A 19676-nucleotide genomic window follows, 5' to 3' on the forward strand; every position below is an offset into this window, starting at 1 on the left:
GAGAGCGTACAGGGATTTGGGGGCATAGAAATCGGCACCCAACCCAGTGCACCAGCTGACCAAACCCAAGGTACATAAATAAAGTTCACATACACAGAGATGAGTTTACAAGATTTTAATAATACGGTCATGAAATAAATGCAACAAAGCCATACAATAAATCAAATTTCACGCAGCTTCACAGGAAGACCCTGGGCTCGGTACGAGTGCGCAGGAGCCGGTCAGTGCGCATGGGCCAGCTGGGGAGGGAGCCGCGCCACCTCCAAGGGGCAGAGGAGCCAGGCGCACTACACACCGTGACAGCATCGCCAGCCCGGATGACCACACGTTCCTGCAGCTCCAGCAAGCTGGCTTCCAAATGCTGGAGCGGGAGCTGTCCGGGATGAGGCGGAGCACTGGGGCCCGTCTCGACCGAGTGGCGATGTTGCTGCGGCCACTGGGACGCATCGCCTCCAGCTTGGAAAGGATAGCTGCAGTGTTGGAGCATGGGCCTCTAAATACACCACCACCACCACCACCACCATCACCCCCTCCTGTTGTGCCCATGCCCCCCCCCCCCCCCCCACTCCATCTCCTTCCACCTACTCCACCAGGAGTACAAGCAGGTTGGCCACTCCAGGGCCCTCAGGTGTCGATTCCCGGCGTAGAACCCTGCGGAAGAGAGGAGGGAAAAAATAATTTCCGTGGCGATTTCCTCTGCTGCCGTCAGGTCCTGTGTGTTACCTGCCAGCTTGGATTTCCCACCTCTCCGGGCGTCATTATTACGTTTTTGGGTGCCCCGTAGCAGAAACAATCATGGCAATATTTTCCCATGCTTCCCATGAAATGTTTATACTTATTTCTCGTTTGTATTTTCAGTTGCTAGCATTCGTTTTTTGGTGCCAACATATTTCAAATAAGTCACAAAAACATACTTTCCGATGTTTTGGGTTCACCCTCACTGAATCACTAGGTTATGTATGCATGGTAATAATATTGCAATTTGCTCAAGCAATACTGGAGATGGCAATGGTTTGCTTACCTCATTATAGAGGAAGTAGCGCTTCTGAAAGTTGAGCTCTCCTCTCTCGTGCTGCTGCTGGGGCATTTCGGTTCAATGGCATCGGCACATGCAGTTCAACCTCACGTCTTCTAAAGTCCTCTAATCTTTCCTCGTTTATGTCATTGACACATCCATGATTCATGGCAATGTTGTGTAAAACACAACATGCCACAAAGAATGCTGCGACTTTTTGAGGACTGTACTGTAGAGTACCACCTGACCTGTCCAAACATCTGAAGCGCATTTTAATAATGCCAAATGTGCGCTCTATAATGCTGCGTGTGTGTGTGTGTTTTGTGTTGAAATTAGTTTCGGTGACTGTTGCGGGGTTGATAAAGGGCGTCATCAGCCAGGTTTTTAATGGGTAGCCGTTGTCCCCCAACAGCCACCCATGAAATGGAGGATTCCCCTCGAAAAGGGCCGGAATTGATGAATTTGCCAAAATGAAGGAATCGTGGCTTGAGCCAGGATAACTGGCAAAAACGTGACGGATATGTGTAGTGGCATCGCAAATGGTTTGTATGTTTATGGAGTGTGTTCCCTTGCGGTTTACATAAATGAGTGCGTTTACTGGGGGGGCACGTATTTGAACATGTGTGCAGTCGATAGCGCCAAGGACGCCAGGGAACCCATACTTCTCCCAGAACACCTGCTTAGCTATCTCTTGGCTGTCGGGTGTTACTGGAAATTGTATGAATTCCCCAGCATGTCGGACTAGACCTGACGTAACTGCATGTATAGCCGAGCTTATTGAAGACTGCGAAATGCCTCCAATAGAGCTGAGGGGGTGCTGGAATGACCCAGACGCATAAAAATGCAGTGCCGTTGTCACTTTTACTGCAACGGGGAGGGCATAGGGAGAGTTTGCTTCTGTCCCCAGCTCATCTGCCAGGAGATGGCATATATCGGTAACAGCCTGACGGCTCAGGCGTAGCTTTCGCCTGCATTCATCCTCAGACATAGCAAGGTAGGTCTGCCTGGGCCGGTAGACCCTCTCCCTCTGGCGTCCCATCCTCTGCCCCAAGACGTATTCCATTTCGCTGCACAATGGACAAAAATTACGATTAACCGCAACCTAACTGGTACGTCAGCGAGTAAAGTTCTTAATGGACTTACATTACGGTATGACAGTCTTCAGAATATCCAAATTTTCTTCAGCTCTGTTTCCGGGCTCTTGACAGAGAACCCATTTAGACAGGTGTCTTTATATACCTATGTGTCATGCCGCTATTGGCCAACCAGTCTGGTTTGAACTGCCATTACAATTAACCTGAATCATTTGGGTCAATGTGTACGCTACATGTATGCCTATTTTTTAAATATCTTGGATATGGATATCACAATGATTTCCTCATGTGGTAAATACTTTATTTTCCTTGTAATTATATATGGCTTGCCAAAATTTGGTGTAAATCTCGTGTAGACGACAGAAGTAAAGTGTAGCCTATAGGTCCTATACTGTGCGGGCAAGCACATGCGCCCTTAAAATAGCGTTCTGAATACGCGTTACAGACTTTAGACATTGCGCCTGACATTAGACCAGCTTTTTTTTGGTCAATGGCGCACGGCGCACGGCGTTGTTTTGAAAACTGCAAAATACCACTTGCGCCAGAGAAACGCCTTCTCTGTTCGCCCCCGCCCATGTCGGCGCAAGTTCATTTCGAAGCGGACCTCTGGAGGGAAAATCGCGCTGTGCGCCGGGTGCAAGATAGGAATGATACTTGCGTCGGTGACAATGTCACTTGCGCTGGGTGCAAGATAGGGCCCTATAAATTAGATGAACATACTCTCTTGGTCTTGCTATCTTTCTCTTTCACACACACACGCACAAGCACACAAGCACACACACACACACACACACTTATATTACACCTACAGGTACTCTTGTCTCTGTCAAGTTCCTGCAGCGCTCTGCTCCGGCCACGCCCCCTTCAGCTCACTAACTCTCCCAGCTGCAAGCTCATCCGCAGCATTCAGGTCTTCAATCACACAAGCACACACACCTGTTCCACTCACTCACCTCACTCACCTGCACCACACTCACACTCACCGGAGTACTGATCACTCACACCTGCATCCTCACTCACCTGCACCACACTCACACTCACCGGAGTACTGATCACTCACACCTGCATCCTCACTCACCTGCACCGTGTTTGCACTCACCTGGTTACTAATCACCCACACCTGTCACACCTCCTACATGTACCTCACACTCCCTTCACTCTGTGTCTGGTGTTGCACTTCAACGGATAACTTTGGATTTCCCGCGGCCTGACTTCTATGTGGATTACCTGCGCTGTCGTTACAGTTTGTTTGTGTTTCTTTCATAGCCTTAGTTATAGTTTAGTTCATAGTCTCCATTCTTGGTCTGTTCATACCCTTAGTTATAGTTTTGTTCTTAGTCCTAGTTCTTGTTTTGTGTGTAGCCTTGCCAAGTGTAACTCGTGTTTAGTTTGCCACAACGGCGTATACGTTTATAGCTTGTTTAGCATCAGAGGTTCCCTCTGTTTAGTTTCTTTCTGCCCTCTGATCGCCAGTTCCCTTAGTTCCCAGCAGAGCTACGAGCCTGCGCTCTTATCGCCAGTTCCCAGCAGAGCTACGAGCCTGCGTCCCCCCGTAGGTTTTGTCTGCGTTCTGGAGGATTGACAAGCTCAGCATCTAAGTGTCTGCAACCTTTGGTCTGTCTTGTTTGTCCCTGGCTATATTTGTCTGCAACAAACTCTGTCTCAAAAATTCCCATCTCTGTGTCTGCTCGTTCCGTGACAGTCTCTCACTCTCACACACACTCCCTTAGCTACACATACTCACTCTGTCATACACACACACAAACACACACTTATATTACACCTACATAGATAATCTGTCTCTCTTTCTCACACACATACACCCACACACACTTTAATTACACCTATATACTTACTCTCTCTTTCCCACAGACACTCTCACACACACACACACACACACACACATTTCAATTATACATACATGTATATAATCAATCTTTCCCTCAAACTCACAAACACACCTAAATTACACCTTCATACTCACTCTCTATTTCTCTCTCTCTCTCTCTCTCTCTCTCATACACACACAAACATACTCAATCTCTGGCATACAAACACAACCTCATTAAGGGGCAGCCGTGGCCTACTGGTTAGGGTTTCAGGCTGGAAACCATAGGGTGGCCGGTTCGATCATAGATATATATATATAAAGGCTAGATATCTTGCCCGCATTTCTGTCCGACAGAGTCGAATGGCCGCAGATGGCGGCCATTTTGTGACAGGATAGCTCGCTCACCCTTAATATTGTGTTGGTAGTGGTACATACTTTTTAAATAACGAGAACTTGCTCAATTTTCAACAGATTTCCACTCGAATTGGTTTGTTGTAATGTAAACGTAAGATATGTAGTTATGACAATGCATACTTATGAAGAATTATAAACATGGGTTTGCATATGAAAATAACATTGAACAAAACAGATAGGTGCAATAAATACACATGCACAAGCTATTTATGTAAAATCAATATCTAGGCTACTAACACTTAGCATACAGAATGGCAACAGGAGATAAATGTGTACTATTATTATCACCTTTATAAAAGCAATATTACTGATATAATAAAATAAAGGTGATCCCACGGGTTCTCGTTTCGAGGGAACGTTCAATAGAGCAGGCTGCATAAAGGTCTGGCATCTTCGTTGGCAATAAAGTCAGCAATTTCCTGTCGAAATCATAATGTAAGATGTTTAACAAACCAACCCGTTTGGAAATCATGTGCAACTTCAGTTTTATTATGTGCAACTTAGGTTGTATTGAAAAGAAAGAACAATTATGCCTCGCCAATTGATGTAAAATGACTGATACACAATAGCCGTGATACACAATTAAGCTGCACATTTCAACATGTTCAAGCATCCAGAAGTATTACCAAGGTAATGACGTTTGTACATCAAGTCATTTGTAAATCGGTCAAGATTTCGGCGAGATAAGAGTGTAAACGATTGTGAAGATCACTGACGTTACCTAACGTACCACTGATCCCTCCCGGAAGCTATCCTGTTGCAAAACGGCCTCCTGTGTGGTTGTTCAAGACTCCGCCGTGAGACATCTAGCCTTTAGGATATCTATGGGTTTGATCCCTGACCAGTAGGAAAAATGTGGGCGGGGGAAGTGGTAGACCACTGCTCTCCCATGCCCACATCCACAGCTGAAGTGACCTTGAGCAAGGCACCTAACCCCGATCACTGCTCCCCGGGCGCCGCCAAAGGTAGCTCACTGCTCCGGGTTAGTGTGTAACTGCTCTTCACTGTGTGTGTGTGTGTCACTTCCCTGGATGGGTTAAATGCAGAGTGTGTGTGTCTACACCACCTCTGCCATAGAGTAACTTTCACTTTTTTAATGACTTTGAGAGGTTTGTTTGTTTTCAGGTGAAATAGAATATGTTAGGTTATTATTCTAACTTCCTATAACTGAATGTGACTTGTATGCTATACAGCTAAATATTTAGATGAATCTAGTGGAGTATTTTGAATAGATTGATGAGAACAAATTAATTGAATCAATCTGAAGATGAATCTGAATCAACTTCTTAAAACTTTGTGAATGCACTGTCCATGCTCACTCTCTATGTGTCATTATTGCATTCCCTCTGTCTCCCGGCCTCTGATACACACATACACACATGGTTGCACACACACACACACACACCTACACACACACACACACACACCTACACCTACATACACACACACACACACACCTACACACACAGACAGACACACACACACACACACACACACACACACACACACACACACACACACTCACACACACACACACACACACACACACACACACACACACACACACACACACACACACACACACACACACAGACACACACCATACTATATCCCTTACCTTTGTCCATGACTGCAGCTGCCATTTTGCCTTCCTAAAACAGAGACAGATCATTGTGTCAAATTCACCAACATCATTCTCACCAACATCATTCATCTCTCCAGTGGGAGTCGTCTAGTAGACTTACTTATTTTTTATTCCTTTCCTTCTAGGCATTAAGGACAGTTTCTAAGACAAACTCCAGTTCTATAAGATACATTGCAGTAACATTTGCCTCACTTAGCTATGAAGCTAATCACCATCATCATCATCATCATGATCATCATCATCATCATCATCCCCTCTTTACGAATGTTTCACCTTCCTTGTATTTCTGACCCGACACAGAACTATATTATGTATTATTAAATAATGTATAGATATAACTATATGGTGTGTAATTAAACAATACATAGATATGACTACATTGTGTGTTATTTAAGAATATATAGATAGATATAGAAAAATATATAGCTTGGGCTTTAGTGTTTGTATTTAAAGATTATAAAACAAATGGGTTCTAGCGCGTAATTTAGCTGTTTCTGATTGGACGAGAGACGTTCCATGCTAAAGGTTATTCGTCAACATACCTACAGTTACGGGACTTTTCACAGCTAAAAATAAATCACTCCGCGATAAAACATTCGCATTGATGATAACCGTTAATTTAAAGTTTTTAAAATTCCAAACCAAGACGTTGACAATGGAACTATTTTTTGTTGCGGAGAAACAATGGTGAAATAAACCATTTTTAATCAATAACTTTGTGTTGAAATGTTAATTTGTTGACAGTAGAATTGTTTTATAAAAGCAATATAGCACTCGTGGGAGTGGGGTAGGTTAGGGATAATCTCACGGGTGTTGTTGCCTATGCCACTCGGCCTTCGGCCTCGATGGCTACGGCCGAACAAATATCCCTTACCTACCCCACTCCCACTCGTGCTTTATTGCTTAAATATATTTCACTAAAAGTGTAAATATATAGCAGTGACAGATAAATCCACTTTTGAATAGGTTCCATTCTTGAGCAGTGAGCAGTGTGATTCCCCTTTAGATGTAGAGGAAAGACTGAGTGTTGGACTTGGCCACAAATGTTGCCTGCGATAACTGATTTAAGTGAGTATCCAAGATGAGTTTTATAAATTAGCAGGAACGGGTAGACAGGGTCATGTGACCAGTGAACTAGTGGATGTTACAGTGAGTATTCAGACAGGGTCATGTGACCAGTGAACTAGTGGATGTTACAGTGAGTATACAGACAGGGTCATGTGACCAGACAATACAGACGGCAGAGGTGTGTCTTTATTGGGGGCATGCATAGTCAATAAAAAAGCAGAAAGGGCACACATAGCCAATCAAATAGCAGAATGGTGGATTGTGTCAAGCTTTTGAAGTGTTCGTTTTGCAAGCAAATCTATAAATTGTATTTTTGTATTAAATTGTATTCCCATAATCAAACAAAGGAATGGCTCAAAGTCACCCTGACTCTGTGTAGAATCAGTTTTGTTTAACCGAACAAACCACAGCAAAATCTCTATCCGTCTCTCTCTCTCTCCCTCTCTATCTCTCTCTCCCTCTCACACACGCAGACACGCAAGTACGCACACACACACACACACACACACACACACACACACACACACACAAACACACACACTAGACTTGAGTAAATAGGGCCTTATACATGTGCCACTGAGATCAGATCAGTTTATCGTATCGTATTCGCGTGTAGGTGTGAAGATTTTCAAGGGAAACGGCTCTTGTCGTTACCTGTATACATGTGCAAAATGTGAAGCGGTTACATTGCCTCGGGCATGCGCAAAGACCACGGAGATGTGCTTCCACCTGGTTTGTTTACTAACAACATCAACGTGGATCCGCATCGGGCACAGGCAGTGTAGTGGCTTAAAGTTCCCTTCTTTCTATCAGCATATAGTTCTTAATATTTTCTTTGAATAACCACTCTCGGATGGAAAGAAAACGAGTCTACGCGTGGATGTGTTTCAACAACGGTAGAAAACTGTGTTTGCTCCGTCTTTTACTGGACTCATAATTATATGACAGTGGTATTAGTTACAGTTGAGACACCCGAAATAACTTGCATGCGCAGCAATCCTGAGACGTGATTTTTAGTTTGCACATGAATACTAACGTCTTCTTTGATCCCAGGAAATTTGAGCACATAACCCATCTCCCTTACGGAGATATTGGCGAAAGTGAACCTACTTCATTGCAAACGTCTAGTTTTTCAAACGTGTCTAGTTTTTGTGCAGTAGTGAATAGAGTCTCAGTCTACTACACCATACATAGCATATCATGTTTGTAGAAAATGATTAAGGTGCAACAAATGCCAATAAGCATATTTAAATTAAATGATTCACATTGCAAGCAAAATGGTGCGGCTGGAGCACAGGGAGGGACAACGGTGACGCAGTTTGGATGTAGCGACAAACATTTATGTGCTGTAACAAACAGTGTTAACCAGTATGTGAGTAACGTGGCTTTTATTGAAACATAGCGTGTGTAATGTGTAGCTATTTCATTCCGTTTATTAACCTTTCCGGCTGTCTGTATTACTAGCCAGCAGCAGACGTAACGGAAAGGGAGCATTTTACTCCCCGGCAATCTCTCTACAAACTTCCATATAGACGCGGGATCAGCAGAGGAAAATACTTTCCTTTTGGGAGAAACCAGGCCAGTCGTTCCCACGACTACAGCACCTTGCAAAACGAATTATATGCGTTCCAGCAACAGGTGCTGCGAGTGAGCGCTCCTTCAGTGCAGCAGGGCGCGTTATAGAAGCCAGGCGCTCTCGCCTGAATCCTGACACTGTAGATGCTATTTTATTCCTGCATAGTGCTAAGACAAATTCTAAATAGAACGAAGGTTAGGCATATCAGCAGAGGTATATTTTGGTTACATTAGGATGGCTACGTTTATAGCTTGCGTTTTGGGCGCACCACAATGCCAAGAAGTTTGTCGCGACTGTAATGGCATATTTCATTGTGGGGGTGATTGATAGTTTAAGGCTTACGAGACACGGTGTTTTGTCATGACACATCGGCCTGATTTGACACGCCCTTTTCTAAGACGAATGAACGTGGTAAACCACCTCTCTCGAAAGGCTCAGACGATCGGCGGAAAAACTAACGGTTTACATCTAGACCCCTTATACATGAGGCAATTGTAACACGTTCGCGAGTTTCTATCGTGGTAGGCGCAATGTAACAGCTTTACATTGACGCATGTATAAGGGGCTAATGTGTAATTAGACCACATATTCAAATCTATAATCCAAATATGAAATGTTAAAAAATTGAATGATCTGTTGTCTGTTGAACTATTATTACATAAATCATTTCTGCTCATCAAAAGGTAGATCTTACCTCAGTCTAGTGTTTCAGCTATGGGAGTGAAGTTGTGGTTCCTCTGCTTCTAAGAATCTTAACACACCAAACACACAGAGGCTGTTTCTCCTGCAGACTGGACACTCCAGATGTAGACAGGCTTCACACAAACTGTGACTTCATGACAGGAGAAAAGGATCCCTGAGTGTTTCAGCGTAAACGGGAGAACTCCTCTTCAGAGAGATATGGAGGCCATTTTCTCTCCCAGTAAAAGTCCGTTGTCTGGAATGGCCGATCTACCGACTTCACTTCCTCTCTCAGCAGAGCTGGAATCCTGAGTGCTGAGTCTCTGGATTAGTCCTTTTCTCCCACCCAGTCCTTCCTCTTATTACCAATTTAGCTCAGGTTTATAAACTAAAAAGTTTACATTCTAGCTGACATTTAATCCAATGTACCGATATCACAAGAAGAAGACAATGACCAGGAGGAAAGTCCAACTGCGTTGTAATTCAGGTTTATGGTATTACGTCTTTTTAATCCTTAACTTCCAGACTTGAAGAATGAAGACGGAACTCAGGCAATTCTGCAGTTCCTCTCTCCACCAGCAGAGGGCAGAGGCTGAATAGAGGAATGCAAACCTGCATCTGAATAATATGATGCTTATACTACAATATGCTTCATTTCAATGACAAATGCCTCATTAGATCATACAATTACACAGGAAATCACTCTCACCCTTAACTAAAGGAAATTGGGATTGTGAATTAGAAGTATTGCTCAATGTTACCCTGAATTAAATTAGAAGCGAGTTTTTGTCATACATACCCACAGAAACCTTGAACCCTTTCCTTTTAAAGTATTTGCAGTTTGAAATGGAAATTTAAATAATTTCTTTGTAATGAGAATATAACTAATCCCTTACACATTTCAGTCCCTGAGTGAGGTTTCGACCCGCCCATTAGCAAATGACAACTATTCATATGATAAGGTAATGGTAATTCAGTGATTACTATTTGGTCATGATGGGTCAAGAAAACCTGTAGGGGTAGTGAGCCAAAAAGACATTCCAGGGCAATTACGTCATGGCCATTGTCTTTGACTGAGGTGTCCCAGAATGTTCACACCTCTCTCATCAATATGCATAGTGCTCTGGTGAAGAATAGTGAAACTTTCTAAATTCATAATAAGTAAAGAAACCACACACACTTTCTGAATGCTAAACTCACCGATGTGGAGCAAACACCTATGTTTATAAGGTTCGGAGTCTAAATGAAAACTTCCAAAATGTGCAATGTGTTTTTGTACAAAGTCTGAGCACCTCTAAAACTAGATTTAATTTTAGTGTCTTTGGATACAATTTTAATAAAAAAGCTTTTTTAACTACAATCCTTTTGCTCTCATTGTATTATTGCTAAGGTGTTCTAGATCTCGAATATAATCATGAATGCCACTTTTGCCTCATGGTTTTTAGTTAGGTGAAATATACAAAAATATCAGGCATGGCAGACTACCTAACACAGTCAAAAAAAGGCCTTGGTGTTGGAAGTGTTAAACACTTTACACAGTAGCAAATGATTTTTCCCTCATTATAGCAAAACAAATCTAATTTAATTACACGGATATTTACAAGGGTAATGGTGAGATAAAAACCTGCTTAATGTTCCTTCATCTTATCCTTACATCCACTGCAATTGAAATAATAGTGGATAAGTATGGAGTAGTAGATGTTCGGAGGTCATTATCCAAAAATAAATCCTGAGTCATTGGCAATGGGTTTTGAGTCACCGCTGTCATTGGCAATGGGTTTTGTGCTTCTAATTCACATCTTTCATTTCATTGTACGTAACAGACTCATTGTAATTTGATGTCAGCAAGTTATGGATTGTTACGCAACACCTAAAACTTAAGAGTTCTATTTGCTTGAAGAACTATTTATTTTAACGGAAATCACTAAACAGCAACTAAATCATTAAAAACAGGCATGTTGGAGGAATGTCTTCTATTGTTTTGGCAAGTTACTGTATAATAAGCAGGATAATGTATTGTCCGTCGCTCATTACCCAAAAAATAAATCCTACAGGACGAAACAACACCCCTCCGTTGCGCGTCGACAAAACAATATTCCTTACTTATTCAACTGCAAACTCTGGGATGGCCCATTTAAATCAAAGTTAACACGTTGTGATTAAATCACAGGATTCATTTGTTATTTTTTTTAACCCATCTGCAGAATGAGCTTCCAATAAACCCACAATTGACTGTTTGCGAAACTCCTCCCTAGAATGTCCCTCGTCCAATCCTACTTTAGCAACCGCTACTAAGAGAAGAAGACCCTGCAAACTATGGTATCTAGCTATCTATCTAGTTGAGAGAAAATCCCCAAACAGTTATGGTTCATGTCAACTAGTATTATAATGACTACAAGTACATAACCAGTCTCTCTTACAAATGTGTTCATGTTAAAATAAAATGTTAATGTTACCGTCAAAATGTAAATGTTACAGTCTGTAAAATTGCACACATAGCTATCCTAGCTAGCAAGAGCGAAAGCCATCAAGTTGCAAAGAGCTTACTATACAGTATCAATCTTGAACAAAATGTCCCAAAAGGCCTTTTGTGAATGGGCAACCTACTCCTGAGTATTCCAATGTATGCATAAGACACAACCTGTGAGCAATAACCTGGTGATATGATACAAAGCCATATCATTACATCATGATAATCATTGTAGATGTATTAATGTTTCATATGGAATAGCAAAGAAATACAGAAACCTGTGATTCATTTGATTAAATAGTTTTTATCGTTTCACAGCACTAATAATAATTGATTAAATCCAGAGGGCAAAGCAGAAGATGGGTTTGTAGTTTTACTGACATGAAAGTTTATCATGTTTGACTGTCAGAAATGTTGCTTCATGGTTTGACAACAAGTTCATGTCAGAACAGGTCAGGTTAGAACCAGACTGATGATGTCCATAAATCCTCTCTATGGGAGGTTTGGGATTCCAGGACAGAAGAGACTTATGTGGTTTGGCTTTCCAGTGGAGCACAGAGTCTCTGTGTTATAAGTCATGTTCCCACCTGCACAGTCTAGCTGCCCCCCTCCCCCCCACCCCCTACACACACACGTCTGTGCAGTATAGCTACCCCCACCCCACACTCACCTGTAAAGTGTAGCTGCCCCCCCCACACACACACTCACACACCTGTACACTGTAGCTACCCCCTCCCACCCCACACACACCTGGACAGTGTAGTTACCCCACCCCACACACACACCTGTGCAGTGTAGCTTGACTGGGCTTATGTTCCTGCCCCCCCTAAATCACAGCATGGTAACCCAGACACAGTCCTTCCTCACTCTTAAATCACAGCATGGTAACCCAGACACAGTCCTTCCTCACTCTTAAATCACAGCATGGTAACCCAGACACAGTCCCTCCTCTCTCCTAAATCACAGCATGGTAACCCAGACACAGTCCCTCCTCACTTCTAAATCACAGCATGATAACCCAGACACAGTCCCTCCTCACTTCTAAATCACAGCATGGTAACCCAGACACAGTCCTTCCTCTGTCCTACATCACAGCATGGTAACCTAGACACAGTCCTTCCTCTCTCCTAAATCACAGCATGGTAACCCAGACACAGTCCTTCCTCTCGCCTAAATCACAGCATTGTAACCCAGACACAGTCCTTCCTCTCTCCTACATCACAACATGGTAACAGCATGGTAACCCAGACACAGTCCTTCCTCTCTCCTACATCACAACATGTTAACAGCATGGTAACCCAGACACAGTCCTTCCTCTCTCCTAAATCACAGCATGGTAACCCAGACACAGTCCTTCCTCTCTCCTAAATCACAGCATGGTAACCCTTCAGTCAGGACCCATTCGGTTTATTACCACCCCCACCTATTTGTTTACAGAAGTATAAATTACATGGATGAACGTCTTCTTGCTCAGAATATAGGGACACATTAGAGGAAATATGTCTTGTCTTTATCAGAATATGGAGACATAATTTAGAGACACATTAGAGGATAAATGTCCTATCTTTGTCATAGAGACATAATATAGAGACACGTTTCAAAGAGGATGAGAGCAGAATGCCTGAATCATGACCACCATAATTTATTCCAGCAGTTCTCCTTGGGTGTTTCACCATTTACTGAACATCACACATGACAGAAGAATGGCTGACGCTAAACTTTTAGACAAAGATAAAGGTACCACGAGGTGAATCAAAGGTTCTGAAGGTTTATTTCCACGTACACCTATAGGGAATCAGTTCCACATCAATGAAGACAGGGTAACGGATTGGATATCAATGTACAGTAGGACTTTTATAAGGTCAGCTATGGGAGGTCATAGGTCAATGGGGGTGTGTTACAGTTGAGAGGTGGGACAGGGTCTTGTGAGTGGGAGGGGAGGGAAAGTTACCCCACGGAAGGTTCCGGAAGGTCCACACACAAAGGCTCATGGTAAATAGGCTGGCTGGAGAGGATGTCTGAAAAGGTGCCGAGGCCTATTTTGCATAGGCCACGTCTGAGGGCCTCACCATGGGTGATCAATACACATGGCAAACACACACACGGGAGAGCATACATGATTGCAATGCACTTGTAAATATATGAATCAATGGTAATATCAACTTCCATCACAAAAGCTTCAGATAACAAATACTGAAAGGCAGGCAGGTAGTGATGTTGCATGCAGACATGATACACATGGCAATAGTGGACAAAACTCCAATGTAACGGACTCTAACCAGCCTGTTACAATGATCTTACCTAAAAGGTCTTTGTATGGCTGGATGAATATGCAGACGAGGCGTGGACTTGATCTATCAGCATTTATTCTGTAGCACAGCAATAATAGGGCGATCACACACGGGGCCAGGATGAAACAATACTGCCATCCTACAAATATGTAATTAGCCAGTCAGCACCTACTTAATGGCTTTACAAACATTCCATAACTCCCGGTATTTTATTATGCTGGTTTGCATATTTAACACAATGCATATAGCAGAAGTGATAGAAGACAATCTTACATAAAAAAAAAATACACGTCATGGAAAACATTGCAAAATACACACTACTAACTAATTTCATTCACAGAGGATTTAATTACAAAAAACCTTTTCATAGACTTCCAAGGAAGAAATTCTTAAGGTGTGCAACATCAATTATAACCCCATCAGGAACAATACCGAACCCAGTAGTGGAACCCAAAAAATATTTACAAATATACAGCAGGGATTTTGGGAAGTTCAATAAGGCAAGGCAAGGCAAGGCAATGTTGATAACAAGAACATTTCTACAGCAGGGACGTGCAGTGAGGTTCGGAGCTGGTGAGGCACAGAAACCGGAAGTGATTACGTCATTTTGAGCTCTAGTTTAAACTATATATATAAAATGTATATATACATGTATATATGTCTATGGTTTTAAAATTGTCATTTGATCAGAACTGAAAAAACGTTGTTTTATTGTCTAATACCATTATTTTCAAACGATTGTTTTTTTATTGTATTATGATGAGTTATTAATAAGATATTAATAGTTGCAAGCTAGTGTATGTAGCCCTCCCACCAATGATATGGCTCATTTCATTTTGTCTGGAGAAAATATAACTACGGTGGTGGGATGCTAATTTAAATTACCATTTAACCAACTCGGACAGCTTCGAAAAAACAATTCCATATTTATTTACACAACATATTAACAACAGTTAAACACCGCATACATAGCACACAATACCAAAATGTTCTACTGGCCAGTATAATTTAAAGTTGGTGCACTTTCGTTGGAACTCATAACCGTCAGTTTGAGGTGAAACAAAATGAATCCACTCACGATTATCAGTATAGATCAGTGGAAATCCGTTGTCCTCTTCTTGAGTGAATGCAGTCAGTGGCTAGTTTAGCTCAGGATTAGCACCTACCTAGTCTGCTCACAACTTCAAGGCAACTTTCCTGCATCAACAGCCTTTAGCTTCTTTAGGTTCGTGTTGCGCATGAATATGTAGTCCCGTTGGGAAACGTGAAATACTCCAATGCAAATGTGTAATACTACTGTGTTAACTTAAAATACTTAAACGTTCTTAGTTAATTCAACATGCCTCAGGTAAGCAATGCAATCTTCCATTTTCGCTGTCAAACTCAAGTAGAGAAGTGAAGAAGAAAATCCAACGTCAGATTATATACCCAACAAGTGCCCTCTCGCTCGCCACCCTTCTTGAATCCGTGGTAGTGCGTGCCTCCCTTGCAATATTTTTCAATGCGTTTTCAGCTCAACTCAAAAGGTTCTACGCTTGCGCACGCATGCGTAAAACCCAGTTTGGAGTGATTTCGCAATCCTAGGGGAGGCACTGCCTACCCTGCCCATAGACTGCAATGCATCTGCCTCCCTTGACCGCACGTCTAATGCTCATTGGCTGATCACTGGGAACCGGAAATGTTCAAATTCAGCGATTTTGATAATAAAAATGCTCGAAATGATCGGAACCATGCAGAAATGACACTCGTAACACAGATAACTAGAGAAATATGAATATTTATTTTATAATACATAAATATATATGATTATTATACAAAAAAAATATATTTTTTTAAAATATTTTTTTTTTTTACTTTTCAAAATGACAGGTGAGGCTCTGCCTCCCCTGCCTCCTATGACTGCACGTCCCTGTTCTACAGTATGTACAAATAGTACAATGTGTACATTCTATGTGCTGCCTGTGTATAGCAGCAGGCAAGATGTCAAACAAAAGTTCATTCATCTTATCAAGATGTCAAACAGAAAGTTTAGTAATCTTTATTATTCATAATATCCATTGAGAATCAGCATTCAGTTGCTGAGGCTTTTTAAGTTCTCCATAAATATGCTCCTGCTCTCTGATCACATGCTTCTGTTCAGCACACTCATAGATGAGTAACTCAATTGCCATGCAGCAGCATAGTTTGTCCCATGTGTGTCTGTGTAAATCTACTGTCTCTCTCTCCCACTCTTGTGGGCAAAGTGAGATGAACTACATTTTACTGCAAATGGTGAGAAGGGGGGAATTCATCTTTTCACAAGAACCTACAGTGACTCTGGCCAGGTCAGCAGCATAGTTTGTCCCAAATCCTAACCTAGTTGAGAACCTACAGTAACTCAGTCTCTAAACTCTACTTGAGTTGACTCTTGAGTCCAGGCTTGAGATTAATTGATGACATAATTTGTCCCAAGTCCCAACCATTCTATTAGTGCATCAGCAAACATCTCTGTTTTATTTCTCCCCCTCCTCCATCTCTCAACTCTGAAGTGATCTTTGTGCATGTACAGTCTCCAACAGTCCCTCTATCTCCCTGTTCTTCTCCTCCATCTGTCTGTTGAACTCTCCCTTTTCATTGAGGAGTGTGGTGCTGAGTCTCTTAATGGCCTGTATCTCTTTCTCAGATTCATACTCCCTATTGCTCAGCAGCCGTCTCATTCTCTCCATCTCCCTGTCCTTCTCCTCTATCTGTCTGTTGAACTCTTCCTCCATCTTCTCCTTGGTGATGCTGATGTTTCTCTGTAGTTCAGGCAGAATGATCTTCATGAGGTTTCTCTCTACTTCAGCCCTGGTCTCTCTCTCATAGCTCTCTCTCACCTCCTCCATCTCCTCTCTGTGTCTCTCCTCCATCTCTCTCCTCTCCCTTTCTCTCTTTTCTCTCACTCTGATCAGCTTTCTCTCCATCTCCTCTCTATGTTTAATCTCTCTGGTTATCTCTCTCTCCATCTCTCTCTTCTTCTCTTCATCCTTCTCTTCATCCATCTTGCTCTCCAGTACTGTTGTTCTCTCATTTAATATTTTAATTTCTCCCTCATGCTGTTGAATCTCTCCCTCCATCTTTTCATCATGTTCCTTTCTTTTCTCTCTCTCCTCCATCACTTTCCTCTCCTCTCTCTGTAGTTCTTTCTGTATTATTCTCTCTATCTCTCTGAGCTGTTTCTCTGCCTCCTGGTAGGTCTCACTGCTGTAGAATCTCTCTCTGTTTCCTGACACCATCTCTTCTATCTTAACTAGCAGCTCTGTGATCATAGTGTTGTAAGGCATGTCCTTAACGTTGAGAAGGTGACACCTGTTCCCACATTTCTCTGCCAGCTGCTGGAGCTCTTGGCTCCCTGTCTGGAGCAACTCCTCCACACTCCTCTCTCTCAGCCCCTCAGCATGGGTGAAGAGGATCAGTGTGTGTCCCCAACAGCTCTCCCCAAACATATCCTCCATTTTCTCCAGCATCCTCCTCGCCTCACCTTCAGACGACTCCTCTGGAATCACCAGGAGGAAGGCGTGAGGTCCTGGGGCAGACAGACGGACATAAAGCCCCACGTCCTGTCTCAGGTCCTTCTCAGAGAGTCCACTGCAGAACCAGTCTGGAGTTTCCACCACGGTCACCCGTCTCCCAGCCACCTCCCCCTGTCTGCTCTTGCTGTGCTGGGTCTCTGTGTGTGGGTGTGTGCCCAGGATGGTGTTTCCTGCTGCCCTCTTCCCAGCTGTGCTCCCCCCTAGCAGCACCAGCCTCAGCTCAGACACAGCAGGAGACACTAGGGGTGCTGGACCAGGACTCTCTTCTCCCACTGCAACACACACAATCACAGTTAACCATCACAGCTAAATATAACTTGATCACATAAAAGCAAACTAAGGGCCTGATTTACTAACAGGATTGCGCCCATTTCAGGCATAAAATAGCGGTCGTAAACATAAAACGTTTTTTACTAAGGGGGCGCATTTGAGTAGAGGCGCATATTAACGCTTTATGGGTGTGTACCTGCAAACAGGTGGGATGGCATCGAAACGTGGGTGGTAACCTGGGCGTGAAGCGCAATTTAATGGGAGGAGAGAAGGTAAGTACGCCTAATGATGTATTGCGTGGTATTTACTAAAACTGCCTGGCGAGCGCACGTCTCTGATTTGCTAGCTAATTCTCCGCCTCATAAAAGCACGTCTTAACCAGGAAGCGCATTTCCATTGAGTCTGAAAACGTTGATATGGCAGCAGTTATAAGAGCAAGGCGAAGAAAGAAGACAGAGACAGCGCACAGAAATATTTTTTTCAACTCGTATAACACTTTTTCAGATAAGCGATCCACAAATCATGAAGAAGATCTGTTTCTTTGATCCAAGGTCAGGTTTGCAGATAATCAGGAAAACTCGTGAAAGTGTCCAACATAAGAAATATGTTTATTCCAGTGTCACAGGGCAATCCGATCGCATGTTGCAAGAACGGTTCTTTCAACATACTAACATGAGTTCACTTCTTTTATACAGTATAAGTTACAGGTAGTGGGTGTGTCTAGAGGTAGGTACTAGTTGAGTGGATGATTGCTAATTAGGACTTTGACCTTGATTTAATCACACTGAATGAATACCTTGATTAAATCCCATTGATTAAAAAAAGGTCAGGAGGCCAGCTTGATCACGTTAAATAGACTGATATCTAACAACTATTAGACCGTACAGGTTAACCAGCCACGCAATACTTCAATTACTGGACCAGATCAGAGACGACATTGAACCCTCCACCCGGCGATCACATTCCATTCCATCAGTTGATAAACTCCTGGCAACATTTGCAAATATTGGCCTCCGGATAATTGCAAACAGTTATAGCATCTGCAGTTGTTGTCTCAGCCTTCACTCAGCCAACTATTCACCCAGGTACTCGACGCATTGCTACGGCGCACTGGTCAATATACATTTCCCCACTATGATAGCTGAAATTAAACTTTCCGAACGTAATTGGAGCCATTGATTGCACCCACATGCAAACAGTCCCACCTTCAATCCACGAACACATTTACCGAAACAGAAAGCACACATATTCAATGAATGTCCAGGTCATATGTGATGCCAACATGAACATTACTAACGTGGTAGCCAAATACCCTAGATCTGTCCATGACCGTTTTATCTTCACCTATATATTGTAGTGAACCCATGTCACTTGTAGAATTTATTAATCTCGCCATGTACACATCTGTATTGTTATTGTCGAACGATTGCGCAGCATGCAGGAAACGACTGCTTGAGCTGATACGACTGAGCGAAGATATGCTGACGTGTGCGCAACAAGTTTTGCAACAAGCCATCGCCACAGAGAGCATCCCTACCTACGCAGAGGAAGAGGCCCATACCATAGACCATAAATGGCAAAAACAGGATGTGTTATGACAGACAGTGAACAAAACATGTGATTAAGCAATGTCAATGCATGAAATGATGCTGTATGTTAGGAAAGCCAATGAGCAAACATATGCCCAAATAAGACAATAGAAAATGTATGAAATGACAGTGACGTAAAAGATCACAACTGCTTTTGCTATATATATCTGGAGGGAAGCCT

The 19676-nt window shown here is 42.7% G+C and overlaps 1 protein-coding gene across 1 annotated transcript; it reads right to left on the bottom strand.

The window, feature by feature from the left end:
- Positions 1–2935: 2935 nt before the first annotated feature.
- LOC308365567 (uncharacterized protein) lies at positions 2936–19465 on the bottom strand (the record flags this gene model as incomplete). Its single annotated transcript, XM_080839035.1, has 5 exons — positions 2936–3021; positions 5973–6006; positions 16632–16713; positions 16825–17908; positions 19444–19465. The coding sequence occupies 5 exons, from the start codon at positions 19463–19465 to the stop codon at positions 2936–2938; spliced, it is 1308 nt and encodes a 435-aa protein (XP_080695161.1).
- Between the last annotated feature and the right edge of the window lie 211 nt (positions 19466–19676).

The sequence above is a fragment of the Sprattus sprattus genome (genome assembly GCF_963457725.1).
Source record: "Sprattus sprattus genome assembly, chromosome: 5".
Lineage (NCBI taxonomy): Eukaryota > Metazoa > Chordata > Actinopteri > Clupeiformes > Clupeidae > Sprattus > Sprattus sprattus.